The 24,097-nt window shown below is 43.7% G+C and overlaps 1 protein-coding gene across 3 annotated transcripts in view; it reads right to left on the bottom strand.

Moving 5' to 3' along the window:
* The window catches only part of PDE9A (phosphodiesterase 9A), an 87,628-nt gene extending 64,210 nt beyond the window's left edge, over nucleotides 1-23,418 (bottom strand). For 2 of the 3 annotated variants that reach the window (XM_034753485.1, XM_034753495.1), the window contains exons 1-4: nucleotides 23,000-23,416; nucleotides 8,113-8,183; nucleotides 6,237-6,314; nucleotides 2,311-2,354 (exon numbers count right to left, since the gene is read on the bottom strand). In XM_034753485.1, coding sequence (XP_034609376.1) covers nucleotides 2,311-2,354; nucleotides 6,237-6,314; nucleotides 8,113-8,183; nucleotides 23,000-23,068 — 262 coding nt within the window. In that variant the 5' untranslated portion in view covers nucleotides 23,069-23,416. Of the gene's footprint in view, nucleotides 1-2,310; nucleotides 2,355-6,236; nucleotides 6,315-8,112; nucleotides 8,184-22,999 lie in introns of all 3 variants that reach the window. The other variant, XM_034753504.1, reaches the window with a different exon arrangement.
* Nucleotides 23,419-24,097: the final 679 nt, after the last annotated feature.

Below are 24,097 nucleotides of genomic sequence, written 5' to 3'. Positions count from 1 at the left end.
AGAAACTGTTTGCCTGCTTTGGCTACTAAACCACCAGGAATTTCCAGCCCTTTTCAGCTTAGATCTTTGGGAATCCCTACTTCATAAAATGAATCAAGAAGCCACAGACAGTATTAAAGTGATGAGCAGTACTCTAAACAAAGCATTCTCCCCTCCTCCCGTCCCCCCGCCCACCTCAGCTGGCCAAAAAAACATGACTATCAGAAAGTGTGAAAAGGCAAATTGGAAAATACAAAGTGAGCTTCATGTAAATAAAGCCAAGCTACCCGGAGCCATTGGGTCAGATTCTCAGCCAGTGTAAATCAGTGTAGCTCGACTGCAGAGCCATACTTATGCACACCAAATGAGGATCTGTCCCTTTTTGTAGATAAGGCAAGCAAACAATGATACTAGTCAGTATGTAAGGAAGGTCACACCTCCTAAAACCCCTTTCCTTCTCACTTAATAATGCAAGTATTTAGCTCCTAAACCAAAAGTTCTGACACTTTTTCAGTGTGGAGCACATTTTAATAAGAAGAGTGTCTCACAGGCTTGCTCCCTTCCCATTTGCTATCACATGGACCCCTCTCCTCTCATTTGGATAGCCTTCCTCAGTCTTCAGCAGTCACTGCTATGTGAAGTCTTTTGTCTCTTTACTGTCATACAATCCTTTCCCCCTTCCAATCTATTCTATTCCTTTCCCTTGTCCTGCTCCCTTGCACATGCTTCTCCATCACCTGTTCCCTCCCTCCGGACATGCTTCTCAATTGCCTGGCCCTCCCATCTCCCCTGGACATACTGCCAGGCTGCCTCATTTCCTTTTCCTCTGGACATTCCTCTCCCAATGGAAGCTAGCAGATGCAGCTAGGGCCAGGCTATTCTTCCTTGTTTCCAGCTGCTTTTACAGGCCTTTGCACACTTCTTTGCAGTGCAAAGCCAGCATCCCTCTAGAGCACGGGTTCTCAAACTTAATTGCACCACGATCCCCTTCGGACAACAAAAATTACTACATGACTCCAGGAGGGGGGACTGAAGTCTGAGCCCACCTGAGCCTCACCGCCTCGGGCAGGAGGACCAAAGCTGAAGCCCAAGGGCTTCAGCCCCAGGCGTGGGGCCGCCTGTAACCTAAGCCCTGCCACCTGGGGCTGAAGCTCTTGCGCTTTGGCCCTGGGTGGAGGGGTTTGGGCTTTAGCCAGCAAGTCTAACGCCAGCCCTGGCAATCCCAATACAATGGGATTCCGACCCACAGCTTGAGAACCACTGCTCGAGAACCAGCTAGACAGAAGCAACCAGTACCACATGACTAGCTGGCTCCCTGCTGAACACAAGCAAGTGCTCTGTGGACCTCCTGTGCACCCCACACCAAAATCTGGGAGCTGCTGACCTAAGCATGTTGCTCAAAAGCAGATCAGATTGAAGTGAAAGTGCCAATTCTGTTCCCTTTGGAGAGGGAACAACTTAGCTGCTTTGGAGAACAGGCCCCTGAAAGCACACATGGTATATGCAATGTTGTTGTCCACCCAGAGCTTCTTCAGTCATGTCGCATTTATTTAGAGTTACTGAACCTGCACCCAGTAAATGTTTGAAGAACAACACCCTTTCCTCAGCCTGTTAGTGCTACCTAGGGTACAAATGTTGTGCCCAACTTTGATGACATGTTTGCAGAGGTAAAAAAACATAAAAAATTTAAAATCTGACAAAATACTACACATGGGATTTTCAAAAGTGATCAGCAATGGCCTTACCCTTATTGACCTCGGTGGGAATGGTAGGTCTACACTGCAACCTGACACCTGTGGCTGGTCCGTGCCAGCTGACTCGGGCTCACAGGGCTTGGGTTGCAGGCCTGTTTCATTGCTCTGTACACTTCTGATTTTCCTACCTTGCAGGGTCCTAGATCCCGGGCTCCAACCTGAGCCCAGACATCTACACAGCAATGAAACAGCCCCACATCCTGAACCTGAGTGGCTGGCACAGGCCAGCCATGGGTGTCTAGTTGCTGTATAGACATACCCTGATACCTTTAGCTTTGACCTCAGTGGGAGCAGAGTTAGACCAATGGTGAGTACTTTTGAAAATTCCATGCTACATGTTCACAGATGTGTCTTCAACTTGAATACCAGCTGATTTTAACCACTTTTTACTTGGGAGTTAAATATTTTGCACAGTTCCTGATTATGGCATAGCTACAGCCATGTCAGATCAATTTTTTTTTTTTGCATTATAGCTAGAGAACATACAAGTTATACATTTTCCAGATTTTTTTAATCCCAAACTACCAGCTCAGTCAAAGGTGTTTTAGTAAATATGGCTAAAATAAAGGTGTTTTACCTGATAACTGTCCAGTGGCCACAGGTCTCACTTTATATGGTGTACTGAAAAAAAATATCAAAGAGGGCTGGTTACAATGACACTGACAAAATGCTGTGTTTTCTGTATAGGACTGGTGTACATGCCATGAAGAGCGGGAGGAAGTATATGAATGCATTCTGAGCTGGCTTGAAATTTGTGGGTTGAAAATTTACCCATGGAAATAAAGAACACGGACTTTCTATGAATTTATTGCCTTCAAATTTGCCACTGCATTGGTGGTAAAGGACTTGGTCACGTTGCTTTAGTGCCACCAGAATATACCATTGTCACACTGCAAGCACAGCAGAAATCTTTCCCCTTTGAGGAGAGTCAGGTTAGCTTGGAAATAGGGGTGTCAAGGAAATGGTCACTGGGAAGAAGAAAGTTCCTTGGCAGGGCCGCCCAGAGGATTCGGGGGCCTGGGACACAGCAATTTTGGGGGCCCCTTCCATAAAAAAAAGTTGCAATACTATAGAATACTGTATTCTCCTGGGAGCCACTGTAGGGCTCGGGGAAAATTGCCTCACTTGCCCCCCCTCCCTCCCCAGGCGGCCCTGGGAAAAATAAACATTTAAAAACCTTCCGCATCTCAGCACAAACCCAGTTTTGAGAAAATTTCTTTTCAAGTCACCTTTACAAAGTATCAGTGGTTCTCAGCATCAGCTAGTGCTAAAAGACACTAAAGCTCATTAAAAGGGTTGGACAAATATTTTCCGTCAAAACTTTTTTTGGATCGAAAACTAGGGGTTTTTAAAAAGCAGAAAAAAATCACTGACAATGTCTGCTTTCCTTCAAAATTTGTTGAGGTTTTTTTAATTGAAAAGCTGAAATAAGTCTGCCAAAACCTGAACATGATTTGGGGTTTCAGAAGTGTGTGGCCAAATATTTGCTGCTTGCTGTGTTTGATAGTTTAAAGAAACAATAAAAAAATTCTGCTTAAAAAAAATCCAAAACTTTTTAATTTTAATGGAGTTAGATGGCTTGCCTCCTTGATCTTCTCCGGCAAAAGCACACACAACAACAGACAGACAAAGACTTTCCTCCCTCCCAGATTTGAAAGTATTTAGTCTCCTTATTAGTCCTGTTGGTCAGGTGTCAGCTAGGTTATGTGAGCTTCTTAACCCTTTACAGATAAAAAAGGAATTAACCCTTAACTGTACATTTATGACACACTCTAAAAGCTTATCAGATGTCACCGCTCAATCTGATGGGGGCCCTAGTAAGCCAAAGTCCTTCCAGCCCTTCTGGAAGGGTTGCCTCTTTGGTCAGAAGGACTTGTCTGCTTGCTGCATCAAAAGAAGGCCCTGAGTCAGTTTAAATGCAGACTTTTTATGCCAAACATACTTTCTTAGTCCGTTGGTCTCTGGAAAACCTAGTTTGAACCGGTTTATGCAAGCGTCCCCAGGCATGGTACCTCTCTGGAGGTCTTTACAACCTGAGTGATTCACCTTAAATCACCATCCACTGCTTTTAATTCCTGGAGGAGCTGTGGTATCATTCCCCCTCACTCTCCTCCACTGCCCCAAGTTGCATACAGTCCCTGGCCCACAGTGATACATAAACCATTCATAAGCTTAATACAATATGTATCCCCAGAGATACTGCGCAAGGTTGCAACGTATGTCATAACAACCTAGTATGATATTAGTTTCTTTTGTAGCTGCATCATATTGTTGACACATTCACTTTGTGATTCACTATAATCCCCAGATCCTTTCCAGCAGTACTATTGCCTAGCTAGTTATTCCCCATTTTGTAGTTATGCATTTGATTTTTCATTCCTAAGTGTAGTACTTTGCATTTGTTTTTATTGATTTTCATCTGCTGATTTCAGACCAATCCTCCAATTTATCAAGGGCATTTCAAATTCTAATCCTGTCCTCCAAAGTCCTTTCAACCCCTCCCAGCCTGGTGTCATCTGCAAATTGCATAAGTGAACTTTCGACTCCATTATCCAACTGATTTATGAAAATATTGAATAGTACTGGACCCCTGTGGGACCTGCTGGACACATTTCCCCAGTTTGAAAGTGTATCATTGATAACCATTCCTTGATTGCTGTCCTTCAACCAGTTTTTCACCCACTAATTCACCTACCTGCACATGACTGAGCCATAGAAGGCAGGCCAAGCACATACTTGGCTAAAATAATGTAGAAATATCTTGTGGTTAATCTGAAGAGCAGAAATACACTATTTTTCTTCTTTGCCCAAGGAGTGACTCAGTGATAGGTCAGAAGGAGGAATGTGCTCATGCCATCCAGCAAAAGTAACAGTTTCAGCCAGATATCTAGGCACTGGGACTGAGGCTGGGTGAGAAGCTGAGAGTTAAGGTAAGCAAGCTATATTGAGCAGGTGCCCCCTATGAGACTGAACTCAGGCCAGTGGGCCATTCAGGCTAGGCATAAGGAGCATACAGAAGCCTGTGCAGTGATTTTTTTGTTCAATCAAAACAACATTTAAGAAAAAAATGTGTAGAAAAATGTTGTTTCATTGAACTTTTGTTTTCCACTTAAATTAAAGTCTTTAAAAATGGTTTTCATTGAGCTTTTCCTCTCTTGGGCTTTCCTTCTCCTTGCCTCCTTTTCCCTCTCGGGCGGGGAGACAAAAAGGTAAAGAGGGAGAGAAAGGAGGCGGGGTAGAGGGGTAACAACAAATTGAAAACCTTGGAGGCTTTTTTGGTTCTTGTTTCACCAAGAAGCAGAAAAACAAACAAACAAACAAATAAAAACCCTGCTAAACATTTCAAATGAAATGAGAATTTTTTAGAATCCCTGACCCATCCTGCTCCTTGTCCCCCGACTACCACCTCCGAGACCTCCCAAATCCAATCCCCCCTTCCCTGTCCCCTGACTGCCCCCCCCAGAACCTCTGCCCCATCCAACCCCCCCTCCCTGTCCCCGGGACTCCCTGCCCCTTATCCAACCCCCCTGGTTCCGGCCGCTTACCCCCGCCTCCCGGCGTCTCAGCGCGCACGTCCAGGAGTGGCCCTGGACAGCGCTGCAGCCACGTGGCTCCGGAAGGCCTGAGCTCCTCCCCGCTCAGAGCCGTGTGGTAAGGGGAGGAGCCGCTCGGCCCGGAGCTTGCAGCCTCACCCCCTTACCACGCGGCTCTGAGTGGGGAGGAGCTCAGGCCTGCCGGAGCCACACAGCTGCAGCGCTGTCCAGGATGCACTGAGGCGCTGGGGGGATGGCGGAAGCGAGCCTCAGCCATTCTTGTGGGGGCCCCTGCGGGGCCCGGGGCCTGGGGCAAATTGTCCCACTTGCCCCCCTGGGCAGCCCTGTTCCTTGGGGCAGGGATAGTCTTTTTGTTCTGTTTGTACAGTGCCTAGCACAGTGAGGTCCTGGCCCATGACTGGGATGGGGGCTAGGCACTACGGTAATACAAGTAAATACATAAATAAAGAAAGAATAATGAGAGTGGCCACAGTGAAAAAAATAGCAAGGCAGAGCAAGCTATGAGATGCCAGGGAACAAAAGTAAATGGGGTTTAGAGCCGTGTTGGGCTTGGAGCAGCATGTATATGAATCCATACCTCATAAAAGCTGGGACCCCCAGTTTCTAAATAATGGCATACCTACGTTCTAATAGAGAAATAAAGAAGGCTGTGAATTAAGGGAGCTGGGAGCCTTTGGAGTAAACACAGTGGGTTGTAAAAAGATGTTCTATACTAAATACTTATGTGCAGTAGTTTTTCCTCAGATAGCTCCGCCTACTTTAATAATAGGTAAAATTAAAAACCGAAGAGGCATTTGTGTTATCATCTTGTGCCCAACTTCTGCTGACAGCTATCTCCCACTGCACAGGCTCTGCTACCACATCGCACAGGAAAGGTGTTTGTGGCTAAGCAAACCCTTTCCCCTTGGCTTGGTGCTATTTTACAGGATTGAGCCCGCCTCAGGCTTACCTCTCTGAGTTTGCTGGCATTGTTGGATCGATGGATACCATGCAATTATCAACCGTCAAAAGTGAGATAGTTGTGTTCCTGAAAGACACGAATCAAAGAGGTTTATTTAACCTAGAAAGTGATGGTCCTGATTCTGCGCTGCCTCAGACCTTGCATTGCACAGGTATAACTGGCTAAGTGGGCTTAGAACACTCCCATTCTGAGTAGCTACTGTATCACACCCATTTTGCACTGGTGTAGATGATGACTACACAAGGGGCAAGGCCGGGGAGAATTAGGTCCTTAATGGCTATGTTCTGTACAGTACAACCACAAGAGACATTTGTGATTAAAATGCAACTATGGTCTTGTCTGTCCCCAGAGGGAACTTTGCTCCCTATAAAATCACATATGCTGTGCTGTTGAATAATCAGATACTGACTTCCACTGAGGAGGTATCATGATTTATTGACTTGGCAGATATATATTGACTGAGTTAAAAATCAATAAAAATACTTACCTTGAGATAATACATACAAAATCCAACCCCCTTCATTCTACACAAGTGATTATCAGTGTTGTTATTCACTTCTTTTACAAAAGGGAATTCTGAAATTGTTAAAGAAACTCCTTCACAACAAACAAAAACAGAACACCAACAGCAACTGAAAAGAGGGCAATGTTTTCTGAATATTATTTTGCTAGTTTTGGCACCACAGACTGAAATGGGCTCACCAGAAGCTTGTTTGAAATTAGTGAAACTTCAGCAGCCCTTTGTATGGCCCTATTTAAAACAAACCATAACCCAGCCTGTTTAATTGAAACCCTCCTGTTATTGTCCATGAATGCCTTACGTTGTTAAACAAGGTTTTCTGAGTGACAGTGGAAGTGTTTGACATCACAGGCAAACGACAATTGTTGATCTCTCTAATATCGAAGGAGGGGTAATAGCAAGGGTAAACAGCAAAGCTTATTGGATTCCATCCCAGAGTTTTATGTAAATAATAGTCAGTAGGATTCTCCAGATGCCCACAGAGTTAACCACACTCAATAACCCTGTGACTTAATGATCTGTTGTTGTTTTTCTTGGGTTTTGTACTGTGGGCATGTACATCTAAGGGACATCATACTCCTCTCTGCATACCCCTTTTCGAGGGTTCTGTGATGTCCAGGGAGCAGTGGGAACTGGACTCCAGTGCACAGACAAAGGTTTCACCCAGATTCATGGGTGAAACCTCCAGCCAAGTCCCTTTGTGGAGGATAGGAACACCAAACTCTATCCCAAATGAAACAATTAACAAGAAACTCCAGGAGTGGAGACTCATGGAATTTTTAGACCACACCCCTCCCACAGAAATAACCCAAATAAAGGAGAACATGGCCTGGACTCAGCGACATTTTTGTTTGTTTGTCCCACTTGTGCACAATTCTAGTGGGTACTCTGTTTGGATACCAGGAACCTTGAAGAAGATTGGTATAGTTCTATCTGACACTGCCCCAGATGTAAAACTGGTATCCTTGACTGGATTTGTCTGTGCACAAGTTCTCAAAACACCCCTCGCTTCTATTCTATTCCTTATACCAGACCAATATTGTGATATCTGAGCACCTTCCAATAGTGCATTAAGCCCTCTTCTATTGATATTTATGCATGAATTACTGTTGCCCCAATTTCAGATTCCCACATACTGTAACTTGAGATATGCCTGAGATGCAAAATTCAAATCTGGGTTCAGGGTCTGGATTCTGAAATATCTTCTCCTCTTCCCAAAACTCAGGGATTGTTGAGTGAGGTGAGGGTGATTGTTTTGAGGCGACTTCTGAATTGTTCTGAAGAGGGAAGGAACCAAGGTGAAAGGTATATTAGCCCTTGTCAAATGTATCAAGTGATACCTACCTTGGTAACCCAGTTGCAATGCAGAAGAGGTCCACAATATCTCTGGAATTGCAGTATTTACTGAAGACCACCTTCCAAGCAAAACAGCAGCAGTGAAGAAAAACAAGACAAAGAAGATAAGGTACGGTTAAATTCCATCGGACATTAACCTCATGTACTGGCTTTATGTAAATGATCATCCTTGCTTTTGAAATATCTGATTTGCCCTGGATGTTGGAATTCTTTCCTCCCTTTCTTCTCTTCCCCTTTTTCTAATTCATTTATTTTCAATGAGAAAGCAGAGGAGGAAAGGGGATTTTGCAATCCTAACCCAACTATCTACAAATATAGCATACGATACCTGAAATGATAGCAAAGAAACTTTATCATACACTTAATCTAGCTAATGATCATGACCACACATTGTAAAAAGAAACAATTGTAAGTGCTGAAGGATGTCTATATAATGGGTTAGATCCTCAGTGTCAGTAGGCATTGGTTAATTCAAGTCAACAGTGCTGCACTGATTTATATCGCTGAGGATCTGGTCCTATAATTTAGACAGAATGTAATGTTTTCCAATATGCCAAACTTCCCACTGTAATGTACGGCACTATTGCAGTACTGTTAAGTTAGCAGTTGAATCCACTTGAGACAAATTCTAATTTTTCCCACTGCTGTTGACCCCCAAAGAATGCCCTTTTCCCTTTTACACACAAAAAATGATGTTAAAAAAACACTATTAAGGTTGCAAAGACAATCCTAAAAGAGGTCAGTTTAAAAATCTCCAAAAGTCAGGAAATGCTGGAGTTAGGTTTTCCATGCCACCCCTTTGTGTATTTGCATTATGATACAGTCTTTAATTACATGATCACATACTATTTTTTCCACTGGACCCCTGCCTCTTTCAGTCCACAGGATAGACCTGCTCTGGAGATGAATCATGATTGTGTAGTAAAGAAGGCTGTTGTCTGTCGGACCCTTGCTTCATTTGTTGCAGAAGTTGGCAGGTATGGGGAAGGGGACTGCAGGAAGAGAAAGGACACACTCATGGTCTTCCTGTAATCCCCTGTCTCGTTCCTTCTGCCACTCAGACCTCTGCCATTTGAGTTAACAGAATAACTGATAGCAAACTTGTCAGTAGTAGGTTGTCATCCTGCATGTGGCCCAGCACTAGAGGGGGGACAGGACACTTTGCCAGTGGGTTTCACACATATTTGCTGACAGCAGAGGAATGGTGAGACTCGAGGATCTTGCTTTCCATGCCAGGCTCTAATGGGGAGTGTGCTCTACTGGGCATGGATTCTTCTGTTTATTCCCCCCAAGCATGACCCCTTCTCCAGCCTGTTCCAATCCCGTTGCTTCCTCACTCCTGGCTCCTTCTTCCAATCTCATTCTCTTCACTTTGCAGCTCCCAGTCTCCATGCCTCAGGCTTCTCACCCCAGTCCCAACCTCCTTGCTCAGCCGGTCCCAGTTCTCCCCTCCTGGCTTCTCATCCAGTCTGCCTCTCTCCCCCACCCTGGCCTCCAGTTGTCCCCTCCACCCACATTCCCAGTCTCCTTCCCTAGTCTCCTCATCCAACTTCACTGTTCTCTCTTGCTTCCCAACTCTTTGAACCCCTCTCTTTGTCCAGTCAGTCCCACTTCTCCTCTGCACCAGCTCCTCATCAGATCTCTCTCCCTTCCCTGGTCCTTTACCCTGCTCCCACTCAGTTCCAGTCTCCTCCCACCTACTGGCTTGCTTCCCATTACCTTCTCTGGCTCACAGTCTTTGTCTCCCTCCTGCCCCAACTCCTGATCTGAAACATGTCTCCCCCCATGGCCTTCCCTAGCTCATAAACCCAGTATCTTTATTCAGCCAGTGCCAGTCTCCTTGACCAGCCTGCCCGGCCTCCCTCTCCCCACCCCCCATCAGCATGCAACCTCACTCAGGCTCCTTGTTCTATCTATTCTCCCTCAGGTCTGGCTCTTTCCTTGCAGCACCCTCCTCCTCACTGCCTGGACCCAACAGAGGGGCCATTAAGAGCCCAGTGTCTATTTTCAGTTCCAGTGCCTGGGCTCTGATTTAGCTTGGCCTGTAGCAGCCCAGAGCTGTAATTGCAGAAAAAGTCCTGCTCAGACCCAGGCTGTAATGTGCCCAGTGCTCATGGAACCTTCAGGGGATTTAGCCGCTAAAATCTAAGAAGTCTCTACTGAGCACGTGCAAACTGAAATTTTTCAAAGGCTTAAACCTTTGGCCAAATTTGGACAGATTTTCACACTGATGGCAAAAGGCACATCCCTGACACAAAGACCAAATTTTAAGTCCCTGCTCCAAAGCAAGCTCCCTTTCCCCACCCCCAGATCATTTCAAAGAAAAGGTCTCAGAAATTGTTTAACCTGGGCAAAATTTATGTTTCCCTAGTCTTGTTCTCAGATATGGCTGAACAGTTTTGGTTGAAATGAAACTAAATAAATAAATTCAGCCTGAAGCAGACATCCAACACGGACCATTTCTACCCATATTGTCAAAGTTTGGCAAAATTATAAGCAACTGAAAACAGGGTTTATAATGAAAGGTGTCAGGCAACCTTAATAATGGGTGGTGCTACCAGCCCCACCTATAATATCAGGACTCAATCTTGTACTGATGCTTGCAACCCTAAGCACTCAAAAAATAATAAATTAGGCCAAAAATGAGATTGGTTTCAAAATCACGAGATAAAAGTATCTATACAGATATTGCGTTCTTATTTGCCTTTTGGTTTTTGAGCCTTCAAGCATCATGTTAGCAAGCTTTTCTACACAACCCTGGGGCAGAAACTTAACATTTCCCTCCAGACAATGAAAGTTGAGAATTTTACATAATAAAAAGATTCCAGGAGTTGGGGATTTAAGAAAACACACCAAGTATCACAAAAGTCGTAATAGAATTTTAAGAGTTGGCAATGCACAGGAAGTGAGAGACTAGGTAAGATATGCTATCTTTAGAGGAGATATTTAACCAATGTTTCATTTCCCAGTCTCTGGGAGAAATTAAAAAAACCTCATTGTAGTGGGTGGCATGTGGTTTTTGTTGTTGGTGGGGTTTTTTAATAGTAAGAGAAGGGGATAAATGTTAGTGCATTTCCCCACTCATTCAGGTATCTAGATTAAATTTACAGGATTGAACAATTAGATCATTAAAAACCTGAGGCAGATCATTACCAGTTATTACACGTTATTCAGAAAGTAATTGGCATCAAGAGTCAATTTATCCTATATGGCTATTTTGATAATCACCACAGTGATGGACCTTAGTTTATTACAGTCCAGCTGCAATCAAAGCAATAAATCAAGGTTTTAAATATATTTTTAATCAGATTTAGATATGGCTGAAATCCTGCTCTTAGCAAAACACAGCATCTTTCGGAGGTGCTGGCTACTAAAACTGTCCGACACAATATCACAAGCCCATTATTGTACAAACAACTGACAAATGCAATAATTTAGGAGATGATGGCAATTGCAGCTGAACTCAGAATGAACTTTTGTGACATACTGGGAGTGCTATTTCTGATGTCCGGGGTTCTCATTCTGGAAATCAGTTATTAGTGACCAGAAACTGGGATAAGAGTGGGATAAGATAAAAAATATTCAGGAAGCACTAAAGGTCAGAAAGCCAGCCTGTTTCAGGAAGGAAAACACAGGGCTTTCAATGAAGCCAGGATGAATTTTTAAAAGTTCCAGATAATAACGAAAGAGTGCAAAGTTATATTTAAGTGGACTATGGGCTAGATTCCTAATTTTCTTGGTCTTTTAAAAGTTTGATAGAAACTGTGATTCATAAATCACTTGTTGCATTTTGATAAGGAGCTCAAAATTTAGTTGGGAATTGGTCCTGCTTTGAGCAGGGGGTTGGACTAGATGACCTCCTGAGGTCCCTTCCAACCTTGATATTCTATGATTCTGTGATTTGAATGATTGTCTTTAGGGTTTTTTTTTTAAACCAATGATTTTATGCTATAAAAGGTCTTTTCCTTTGTCAGCTGCTGAGCTCTTCTGATTGGCTTCCTTCTCTTTTCAAGCAAAGCAGTCAGCCAGCAAGCAATCATTTCCCAGCAAATATACAATTGTTTCTGTGATTGCCTGCACATTCTTACTCCCAGTGAAGTAAATGGGAGTTTTCCTGGTGACTTCTCAGTGGAAAAAGGGTTGGGCCCTTTGTTTTGAGACTGAGGTTGTGAGTTATTTTGCCCTAAGACCTGATTAATGAGCTAGTAGTATCCTTTCTATTTTACATTATGTGTAACTTGTGCGGGGTGTGGGGGGATGGACTTTGGGCATTTGTGCACCATTTATAGCCCTAGCACAGTCTGAAAAGCCCATTCACTCAAAGCCCGCTTTTATTACACAGACATTAGCAATTTTCACTATCTAGGAGTGAACCACAGCAATATTAGCTTGCAAACATCCATTGCCACATAGGGTGACCAGATAGCAAGTGTGAAAAACCTGGACAGTGGATGGGGGGTAATTGGCAAAGCCCCGAATATTAGGACTTTCCCTATAAAATTGGGACATCTGGTCACCCTAGTTGCCAATGGCAAAATGATTACCCACCGACCTGTCACAGTCTTGGTAACCTGCTTCCAGATGGCAATTGCAACTCACTTCTGGCCTCTCTCAACTGCGTGTCCTGGTACTTAAGGGCCAAGGGAAGCTCATCACACACTCCAGAAAGACATCTTTCCTCATACAGAAGTTCTAGAACCACTGACGATCATCGTCCTAGGTCCGCATGATAATGCAGTCCCATCACTCTATGCTTGTGGTCCTGCTCCAGAATTGCCAATCAGCTTTACTGGGATTCCACAGCTATTAAAAGCTGCATCAGCTGTCTCCACTGCTCCATAGCTGCATGCAGCCTGCATGATCTCCTAAACAAGCCCTGCTGCCATCGTTTTCTCAGGATGACAAGCGGCTGCTGAAATGCCCTCTGTTGTGTCTGATGTCCTGTATCCGTTTTGAGTTGCGTTAATGCCAACATCTCAGAGTAGGAGCCATGGTTACCCACAGATTGGGACAGAGGTCCACCCTGGACAGAAATCTAGAGAGTGTCAAACAAGAAGTACTTCATTGAGTTGGTGGGCTAAGACCACTTCCACACAGGTGCCCAGGTCGTCCCAAAATACGCTTCCAAAAAAAAATAAATAATTCATAGAGTGGCGCAGCTTAGAGCAGGACTAAGAACTATGGGATGTGCTCCCAGAAGTTCTACGGCCTTACAGGCATGAGCACAGTACCAGTGTGGATGCAGCAATTCCACTGTGGCTTTGCAGTGTGGACACTCACACTGCTGCTAGGCCAACCTGGGTGTCAATCACTTGAGTTACCAAAATCATGTGATTGTAGTGAAGGGTGCTGGATTGGAACTCTGACTGAATTCTTCTACTTATCCATGGAAAAGATATAGCACAGGCAGTGGCCATTCTGGTTGCCATACACTGCCCCAGCAACACACTGGAGAACTGACATCTAGGGTTTAGTGGTGGGTTGAGGCAATATAGCCATTCAGTCCTTAGTTTCTTTGTTAACTCCATTGGCAAGGGTGACATGATTGTGTGGATTCTTACCTGTTGGGAACTAGACTGGCGCCACTAGGTTAATTTCAAATAGACCTCATGTTGTAGAAACTTTTGATAACTACAATTTTGGACTGGACTTGAACTCACCACCTTGAAATAGAAGGCTCTATATTTCACCAGCTATTTCCTTCCCTGTCCAGTTCCCTGCAGAAATGCTGTCACAAAGTTCTCTTTATTGAACTATCAAAGCCAGCTCAGTTTAGTCATTTTTATTTTGGTTCTCTTTTAACAACACTCTAAAGGTGGGGGAGAGAGTGCTAGAGGGTTTAGTCTGAATTTGCAGATTGCTAACTTCAAGATCCCCAACCATATATAAATCCAGTTAACCGCCTCTCCCTCGTGCATGTGCCAGACAGCAATGGAAGGAATATAATCCTCAAAAACATTATAGCAATTGCGCATAGTTTGCTTCCCCAGTTTTAGGGTTAACGTTTGTTGCCCCCTTGTCTTTAGAGGAATTTCCAATAGGCTTAGAAAAAAGTGAAACTGGTCATCATTTAATATTTTGCACAATCATATTAATAAGCCTCCAACAAAGCTAACATGTAGCCATTTGATTTAAGTACAGAATATGCTCGACTTGCTTCTGAGGGTAACATGAAGCAAGGAAAGAAAGCAGAGTGACTAATGAGATGACTGAGACTTTCTGGAGTGGAAATAATAGTTGGATTAAATGTGCAAAGAGTATGAAATAGGCCACTGAGTCAGCGCTAATGCTTATTGACTGGATTTTGGGTCATATCCACAATGCTAATATTTCTGTAACATTTTTAGACAAATGTCCTTTCTATCTTAGTCCCTTCTGTACAGCTCTGGTGTGTGTCAAAGATCTCATGCTACTTTCCAGAGAGGGTAGAGATTAATAACCCGTGTCTTGCCCGATATTCCCACTCAATAAAACACATTTTAATATTCAAGGCTGAACAGGAGCTATTATTAAAGACACAATAACTGCTCTGATTACACATAGTCTCTACCAGTTTACAACTAATTACTTTGTATTTCACTTTGGGATATGGATATCATGAGTAGGAAACAGTGTATAAACCCAAATTCTGTTCTATATTTAGCTTCGAGTATCTCATCCTCCGCATGTCCAGAATTCTATCCCTTATTAATTTTTGTTGATCATTGGATTTTGTTCCAATTTTTCAACAAGCATTTGAATTTTTTTTTCCTGGTAAAATTCCTAATTCAGTAGTGCAAAAAATACTTTCGAAGCAAGCCTGTGCTTGGCTTCCAGCCCTTTGCATGGTAGTATCAACCTGTTGGATCTGACAACAGTAGCCCTTAGGTGATGTATTTTTTCAGTCAGTAAAATAGTCAGGATCACTGTGAAACAGTACAGGGTTTGCAACCTTTTAAAACTATGTAAAATGCTAGTGTCTGTAGAACAGTGATTCTCAAACTAGGGCCACCGCTTGCTCAGGGAAAGCCCCTGGTGGGCTGGGCCGGTTTGTTTACCTGCCGCGTCCGCAGGTTTGGCCGATCGCAGCTCCCAGTGGCTGTGGTTCGCTGCTCCAGGCCAATGGGAGCTGCAGGAAGCGGCATGGGCCGAGGGACGTACTGGCCGCTGCTTCCAGCAGCTCCTATTGGCCTGGAGCGGCAAACCGCAGCCACTGGGAGCTGCGATCGGCCAAACCTGTGGACGTGGCAGGTAAACAAATGGGCCCGGCCCACCAGAGGCTTTCCCTGAACAAGCGGCAGCCTTAGTTTGAGATCCACTGCTGTAGAATAACACTGCAGCATAGCTTGTGTTGTACAACATACCATAATAAGCCAGCAGATGGTGCCTAAGAGCAAGCAGCCAAGTTTTGGTGGATCAGTCGCCAAGAGGGGCAAGAAGCCGGAGGATTCCAGAACAGTTGGGAGGAGTAGGTGGAGAGGCAGGGGTGAGAAGCGCCTCGGTGGAAAGGGAGAAGGACTGTGTTGCACTGGGTGTGGGTGTCTGTGACCCCAGGGAACAAGCCTGTGATGAACACTGCTAGACTGCAACTGGTGGTGAACACTTTGGATTCAGACTCACATGTCCCAAGGGCAGGTGAAGCTGAGTAGCCAAGGAGCAAGGGTACCCCGACAGGTCAGAGGTCCAAACTGAGCAGTCACCGAGCAGCACACCCCACCAAGCTAGCGCATTTCTGCTTTATGTGCACCACTCCTGTGATTGGAGGCCTCAGGTGGGCTGTGCATGTGTGTGAAGGTTTTGGGTACCTTGGGAGGCGGGGGAGCAGAAAGGGGAGGGATGGTACTATTGTTTCACTGTCGTTGTTTAATTCCCTTCAGTCCCCCATCCCCTTTCGGCCCATCAGTCTGTACCCATTCCCTTGCTTATATTTCTTTATATAAATGGTCTCAGAATTCCTGTGTGTGAAATTGAGTCTTTGCTTTAGGGGCCCCTGGATCCATGTAAGCAAAGGGGGTTGATGCCCAAACCAAAAAGAGAAATAGGTTCAGGTGCGTGCTATCTTAGGACATCTAACAGCATCTGTGTCCAGCTCAGAGAAGGGGTGCAAAGTTGGCACAATACGATTATGCCTTATTGTGTAATGTTTATTGTCCAGGCTGTGAAAAGTGTTACTGAATTGCTTTAACGACAATTTTCACAGAAGAATTTTGGACTGCTAAATAAGAAGTCTGATGTAACGCTTCTCTCATCATGATTATCCTTTCCTCTCCAATGGCCTTACATGGCTATATCAATGTGAAACAGGAGCACGCATCGCCTTCGTCCTGAGAGGATCCGCCGTGGCAAAGGTGCCCCTAAACAAGGCGGACAACACCATCCGGCAGTTGGTCAAGAAATGGCTGTCCCTGCCCCAGAGAGCTAGCAACGAGCTCGTCTACATCAAGCACAGGCACGGTGCTGCCGGCGTCCCCCGTATGGGAGACCTCTGTGACATCGCGGTCATCACGCACGCCTTCTGCCTCCTGACGTGCCCAGACACCAAGGTGAAGAATGTTGCAACGACCGCTCTGCACACCGCCAGTAAGAAACGAATCGGCAGACCTCCCTCCAACCGAGATGTGGCCACCTTCCTGAGCGGCTCCCTGGACGGCGACTTCGCCCGGGACAGGGGCGATCTCACCTCACTGTGGTCCCGCGCCCGCAATGCCACGTGCCGGCTGGGGAAGCGACTGGGCTGCCGCTGGGAATGGAGTGAGGAACGGGAGGAGCTGGGAGTCCTAATACTGCGGATCGGAACGGAGGACATCATCATCGTCACCCCCGGAGCCAGAGGTGTGCTGGAGAGATCCCTGAAGGCCGCCGTCCACGTGCTCTACGTGGACACCCTGAAGAAAAAACCGGACCAGGGCAAGGCCTTCGAAGTAACCAGCAAGTGGGACTCCGGCAACCACTTCCTCCCCACGGGCAGCTTCACCTGGTTCACCAACTGGCGGTTTATACACCGTGCCCGGCTGAATTGCGTCCCCCTCAACGGTGCCATCCGCCATACTACTGTGTTGAAATCACTGGGAAAGAAGAAACTTTCTTTTCTAATTTTGTAATCAAATGGTGTTCTTGACAAGCTGAGAAAGTACTGATAGGACTACCTATCTTATCAGTTATATTTTCCAAACATAGAGATAAGCCCCATCTAAAACCTCACTTCTAAATACCAAGAGTTTACTAGTGTTTGAAATTGAGTTCCAAGTAGTGTAACTTGAGCCTATTCCTATCCAAAATATCAGGTTGTTTCTCCTTTATTTCCCAACTTAATTAATAGTTGGCCCAGTAACTTCACCGCTCAGTGCCTCAGTTTCCCCATCTATAAAATGGGGATAATGATACTTGCTTCTTTTGTAAAGTTCTTTGTGACCTACTGATTAAAAAAACCCAATAAGAGCAGGGTATAATTATAATCGGTAGTCTTGTCTAAACGATTTCAATGCCTGTTGAGCGTGGTTAGGATACAACACAACACTGAGATAAGATGCTCATTTTGTGTTTGCTACTATCCTACTAAAGTTTTAAATGTTCTATTCAAAATGTTATGCCTGATTCTTGGTTTATGCAGGTGTAATTCTAGTTGGGGGTGGGGGAAGAGAGAGAAACATCAGTCCAAGAATTTAAACCCTCCACTAGCTTTTTACATTGCCTGTGTATCAGACAGAGAGGTGGATGTTAGATCAGTTGGGGCCAGAGATCTAACACCTATATGGGTCAGTCTCGTCTCAAGAACATTGGCAGATTCTAAGGATATTCACTTCAGCACAGTACACAGATGAAGAGTAAATAATTACTTTTCTAATGATAGCATGTGATTCTGAAATGAAGCACAGAAGCCAGAAAGATCCTGCATATTGTGATTTCAAGGCACACAACTGTATGATCAAACATACTTTTTATCCTCTGCTACTTCTTAATATCCACAAACTGAGAGGTTTGAAAGAAACATCTTCAGGTGGAACCCTCAGTAAAGAGAAATTATCTGGTGAGCACTTGGCGATGTGCACTGATCAGTGCTTAATTTGTTATGAAAGAGGTGCTGGGGCCAGGGCCGGCTCCAGGCACCAGCTAAGGAAGCAAGTGCCTGGGGCAGCCAATAGAAAGGGGCGGCATGCCGACCGGAATTGGGGCGGCACGTCTGGGTCTTCGGCGGCAGTTCAGCAGCTGCTCAAGCGCCCCACTTTAGTCTTTGGCAGCGGGTCCTTCACTCCGTCTCTTCCTCTTCGGCGGGAGCTCAATCGGGTTTTTCTTCTTTTTTTTTTTTGCCGCTTGGGGTGGCAAAAAAGCTGGAGCTGGCCCTGGCCCTGGTCGGGGCTCAAGCAATTAGGTGCTGGGGTTCAAGCAATTTTTTTACTTTCATAACTGACACAGCAAGTCCAACAGTGCCAGGGCTCTGAACTGCCAAGCTGACAAATGCCCCGCGGGGCTCAGCCCTGGAACAAATTAAGCACTGGCACATGAGAGATCCAGGCTAGATTCCTGGTCAGGAATGCCTTGGGAAGAAGGAGTACTGCAGAAGCTGTGTGCTTTTTAGAGATGTAGTGACTGGTACAGGAAGTGATAAGAACTCACAGCTGGTGGAGGTATAGCTCAGTGGTTTGAGCATTGGCCTGCTAAACCCAAGGTTGTGAGTTCAATCCTTGAGAGGGCCACTTAGAGATCTAGGGCAAAATCAGTATTTGGTCCTGCTAGTGAAGGTGTAGAGCTGGACTCAATGACCTTTCAAGGTCATCCCTTCCAGCTCTATGAGACAGGTATATCTCCATATATTTATTTATCCTGTGCAGTCTTTCTGGACAGAAGGATGGTGGCCTTAAACTTCGAAGTGTTTGGAGGAATGCTTGGAGCTCTAAGAAATATGCTGAAGATACCCAACCATAAACAGAGATACCACCTTTTAAAAGGAATGCAGAGGGGAGCATTAACTATTGATATGATCCCCTCTTCCAAATTTCTAAATAGTCTGCTTTAAACCATTCTTTACTCTAAAAAATATTCACTAAACTGTACTGTACAAATAGTTTAACATGACAGGGTGTTTTAGAATGTGCATTGCTTAATTTGCTGCATTAATAACTAGACATCAAGAAACTATTTTATCAGCTCCCTTGAATTCACTGAAATTTGATGAGTCACAGGGAAAGTTGAAACAAATTACATGAATCATGATCTGCACTATTTTTCATAGGCTGTTGTCTTTAGGGGTCTACCATCAAGAAGTATGGCCCTGATCCTGCAGACAATTATTCCCATGCATAACTGCAGTGGTTCTCAACCAGGGGTATGTGTATCACTGGGGGTACACAGAGGTCTTCCAGGGGATACATCAGCTCTTCTAGAGATTTGCCTAGGTTTACAACAGGCTACAGAAAAAGCACTAGCGACATCAGTACAAACTAAAAATTCATAAAGACAATGACTTGTTTATATATCTCTATATACTATACACTGAAATGCAAGTACAATATTTATATTCCAATTAATTTATTTTATAATTATATAGTAAAAATGTGAAATTAAGCAATTTTTCAGTAATAGTGTGCTGTGACACTTCTGTATTTTTCTGTCTGATTTTGTAAGCAAGTCGTTTTTAACTGAGGTGAAAGTTGGGGTATGCAAGACAAATCAGATTCCTGAGAGGGATACAATAATCTGGAAAGGTTGAGAGAGACTGCATAACGGTAATCCTATGGGTACTCATATAGGACTACTCATATGAATAAAGAGTGTGTGAAAGTTGGCCAGAGTACTTCAGAAAGAGATCTGGGGGTCAGAGTGGATCACAAGCTAAATATGAGTCAACATAGTTGCAAAAAAAGCAAACATCATTCTGGGATGTATTAGCAGGAGTATTGTAAGCAAGACATGAGGAGTAATTCTTCTGCTCTACTCCGTGCTGATTAGGCCTCAACTGGAGTATTGTGTTCATTTCTGGGCACCACATTTCAGGAAAGATGTGGACAAATTGGAGACAGTCCAGAGAAGAGCAACAAAGATGACTAATGGTGTAGAAAACATCACCTACGAGGGAAGATTGAAAAAATTGGGTTTGTTTAGTCTGGTGAAAAGAAGATGAGAGGGGACATGATAACAGTTTTCAAGTACGTAAAAGGTTGTTACAAGGTGGAGGGAGAAAAAAAGTTCTCCTTAACCTCTGAGGATAGGGCAAGAAACAATGGGCTTAAATTACAGCAATGGAGGTATAGGTGGAAATAAGGAAAACACTTCCTAATTGTCAGGGTGGTTAAGCACTGGAATAAATTGCCCAGAGAGGATGTGGACTCTCCATCACTGGAGATTTTTAAGAGTAGGTTAGACAAACACTTATCAGGGATGGTCTAGATAATACGTAGTCCTGCTATGAGTGCCAGGGACTGGACTAGATGACATCTTGAGGTTCCTTCCCAGCCTACGATTCTATGATTCTACTGCTGGGTTCTCAAACACTTTCATTCTGCAGATTACCAGGATCTCAATATACTGAGCACCCTGGTCTAGCCGTTAGACCGAGTCAGGTCACGTACCAGCTTTGTGCCTCAGTTTACCTAACAGTACACTTACCTGCTAGGATGTGATGCTTAATTAAATGTGAATGTTTTCATTAACAGCTCCTCAAGTGTAATGTGCTACATAACAGATCCTCAGGCATAATACTCAATGAGTCTGATTGTCCTCTGACAAACTCGTGTAAATGAGGAGTAGCTCCACAGAAGTCAATGGTGTACCCCAGTGCAAAACTGGTGTGAGGTCAGAATCAAGTCATTTAAATGCAAAAGTATTTATTGTTATCATTATCATCAGATGCCCTCCTCCATTACAATACTCTGAAATGTTCATCGGTACAGTCAGACTTTGGGGCTAAATCCTTTCAGACTCAAACAATTTTATAATGATCGTATTTCAGTACTGGGTCAAGTAAGGAGTAGTTCAGCATTAGATTAATGAGCTGCCTCTGGAAATCACAAATACTGCATTCCTTGGAAGATTATGGATTCCTTTCGTCTAATTATGTCTTTACTTAGGAGGCATGAGGCTTTGCGAAATGCTCTGCTTACCCTGAATGAACCCCCATTTACTCTACATTTTTACTGCAGGAATCCTTCCAAACATTGCACAGATGGAATTTCACATCTGACAAAAGAAACAGATAATGTTCATTGAGCAAAATTTATATTGCTTGAGTTTGCATTACTATTTCATGCAGTCATGCCTCTGGTGTGTTCTTCTGCGATACAATTACTCTCCAGAGACTAATCCTGGGAAATGCTCAATTTTTAGCAGGAGGAAGTGACAAGTATTATTAAGTAAATATGATGTAAATACTCTTGATCTTTTTAAAATAAAAATTAAAACCTTTCTGCTACGCTGTGGCAAAACATAAATCCTCCCTCCTGTTTAACAGAGTTTGGATGCTTCTTTCTGCTAGTGACGAAGAGCTGACAGCAATAGAGATTTCACCTTCAACTCAAAGCCCCCAAACTGATGAGGTGATAATATTCTGCTCTGGGGAAACTTGTGCAGCTCTACATTATCCAAGGTCTTATTTTGACTACATTCCTGATTCTCTATTTGCATGCTTCTGTGAGCTTGCCTTATGCAGGAGAATTGGTTAAGTCTAATAGGTGATCAGAGCAGTCGGGGCGGGGGGAAGGTGGGAGAACTGCAGGAAAAGGTGACACACTTTGATATGACTGTAGGCAGCTAATCCTAAATTACCTGTTTATAAGGTCATTTAAAACATGGGGGGAAATGCATAATGCTATTTCTTTCCTAAGGAAAAGTTGAGGCTAGGTAAAATAATAATTTAGGCTTGAATCTTAAAAGCTGGCTATTTTGAATTTTGCAAGCCACAGTGAGATCACGCTTTAATAGCTTACTGTCTTCTATTTGCTGTATAAGATAAGGCACTAGATTTGTGGCTGAAAGATGATCTAGGATAAATTAGTAATAGAAACAATAGGATGTTTATATGTAAAATGCATGTCTAATATATTTCACATATTCTGAGCTGTATGTTTTTTAGTTACTAAACATTCCTCAGAGCAGGGAAAGCATCTTCCTCCATGTTCTGTGTAGCACTGAGCACACAATAAACAATATCTGAAGTTCTGATAAAAGTTTAATGATATGAAAGAAGAACTTTGCCAATGTTATTGGGGATCCCTACCTGCTGATACAAATACATAAGGCACTATAATAACGAAATAGCTTCCTATACCATTTAAAATATATTTTAAAATGTCTTCCTACTGTTAATATCCATGTGCTAGACAATCTCAAAATAATGCAACATAGCTTCTTTTCCAGTTACTAGTGATCATGTGAAAACCAGGAAAGCACCTTTCCACATGCAAAACTTTGCAAACACATAATGGGCTGCTCTTGTAGAGCAATCCTGGAAGACTATTAAATCAGGAATTCTCTCTCTCTCTCTCTCTCTCTCTCTCTCTCTCTCTCTCACACACACACACACACACACACACACACACACACACACACACACACACACACACACACACACACACACACACAAAGCCCTGCAGCACAGAGAGTCCTAATTGCACTTAAAAAAAACAACAACCCCTATATTCATTTGCAAAACAGAAGTACCTCAAGAGCATTTTACAAAGAGTCAAGATCCATGCCAGAGCTGAATATAAACACCTTTTATATCTTATAGATCACATAATAAATACAAAAAGAACAGGAGTACTTGTGGCACCTTAGAGACTAACAAATTTATTAGAGCATACGGCTGCTACTCTGAAACCTGTCATAATAAATACAGCCTGCCATCATTATTGCTGCTGCTTACTGAAAGAGACACCAGTTTGTGAAAAATAAGAAAAAGTACCTTTTGAATTCTTCCATCAATATCCAAATAAATACACTTGGGTCGGTAAGTTGAGGAGCCGGATCCCATCTTGTTACAATTGGACTTTTACTGTACTTTCTCAGTGTCAGCTATAGAGCAGGAAAAAAGGTTTAGCCAAACAACACTGAGGCACCACTGCCAGATCCTTTAGTGTCTTTGCTCTTCTATATACCACAGTCTCATGCTATGAAGATCCCTCCTCTAACATGCATGCATTTTGCTGTGGCTGTGTGCGCGTGTGCCCCCTCCTCTTAGTTTTTCTTTTCTCTGACTCCAGCTGCCTTGGACAGGGAAACACAAGCTTCAGATCCTGTCTTCAAGTGCCCTCACGATTCCCATAGCAACCCCCTTTGACTTCAGAGCTGGGAGCCTGTGGGCAATCAATCTGTAATGCTGTACTGGAGAGCGGGGCTTGATTAGCTGCTTTCAAAACACAAGACAAAGTACCACTTATCACTGGGAGAATCCTCTACATTAGACTGCAGTCAGTGTCACTTAATTTTATGGTGAAATGGAAACAGAATAATCAATTAACAGCTATCCTTTCAGTTGCCTTTCTATGCATTTTAAGAAGTGTGACAGACTCCCAGCTGCACTGGACGCTGACCCAACCCATTTTAAAAACACCATGTAGCCAGAGCTGGGACTGACCCAGCTAAAACTAAGCAGTTTCATTTATATACCGCCTTTGTTATCATTGCGTAGAACAGAAGCCAGGCAAGAAAGAGTTACAGTAATAAAGTTTGAAGAAAACAAAGCCTGCTGTTGCTATTGACCAATGTCCTAAATGCAATTCCTCTGTTTAAAATAAATTTAGGTAAATGTTAAGTACTCTGGGAAACGTGTACCATATTTGAAAACACAATCTAAAAACTGGAGGGAGCAATACATTTGCTGTTTGATTCTAAGAGAACTCCAAATGCCATCTGCTGAATGTCTGTCTTGTTTTGCATTGTCAGTGTCTATGGGGAACAAGAACAGTGGTTGGTAATTCTTCGTGATAGTGTGAAGAGACTTTGAGACAGCGATTCCTCTGACTTCACAAGGCAGACATGATCAGGCAAGCTGTGAGCAGGC

The sequence above is a fragment of the Trachemys scripta genome, chromosome 1, assembly GCF_013100865.1.
Source record: "Trachemys scripta elegans isolate TJP31775 chromosome 1, CAS_Tse_1.0, whole genome shotgun sequence".
Taxonomy (NCBI): Eukaryota; Metazoa; Chordata; order Testudines; family Emydidae; genus Trachemys; species Trachemys scripta.
The sequence above is the reverse complement of the archived record's forward strand: the minus strand, read 5'-3'. Positions and strand labels throughout refer to the sequence as shown.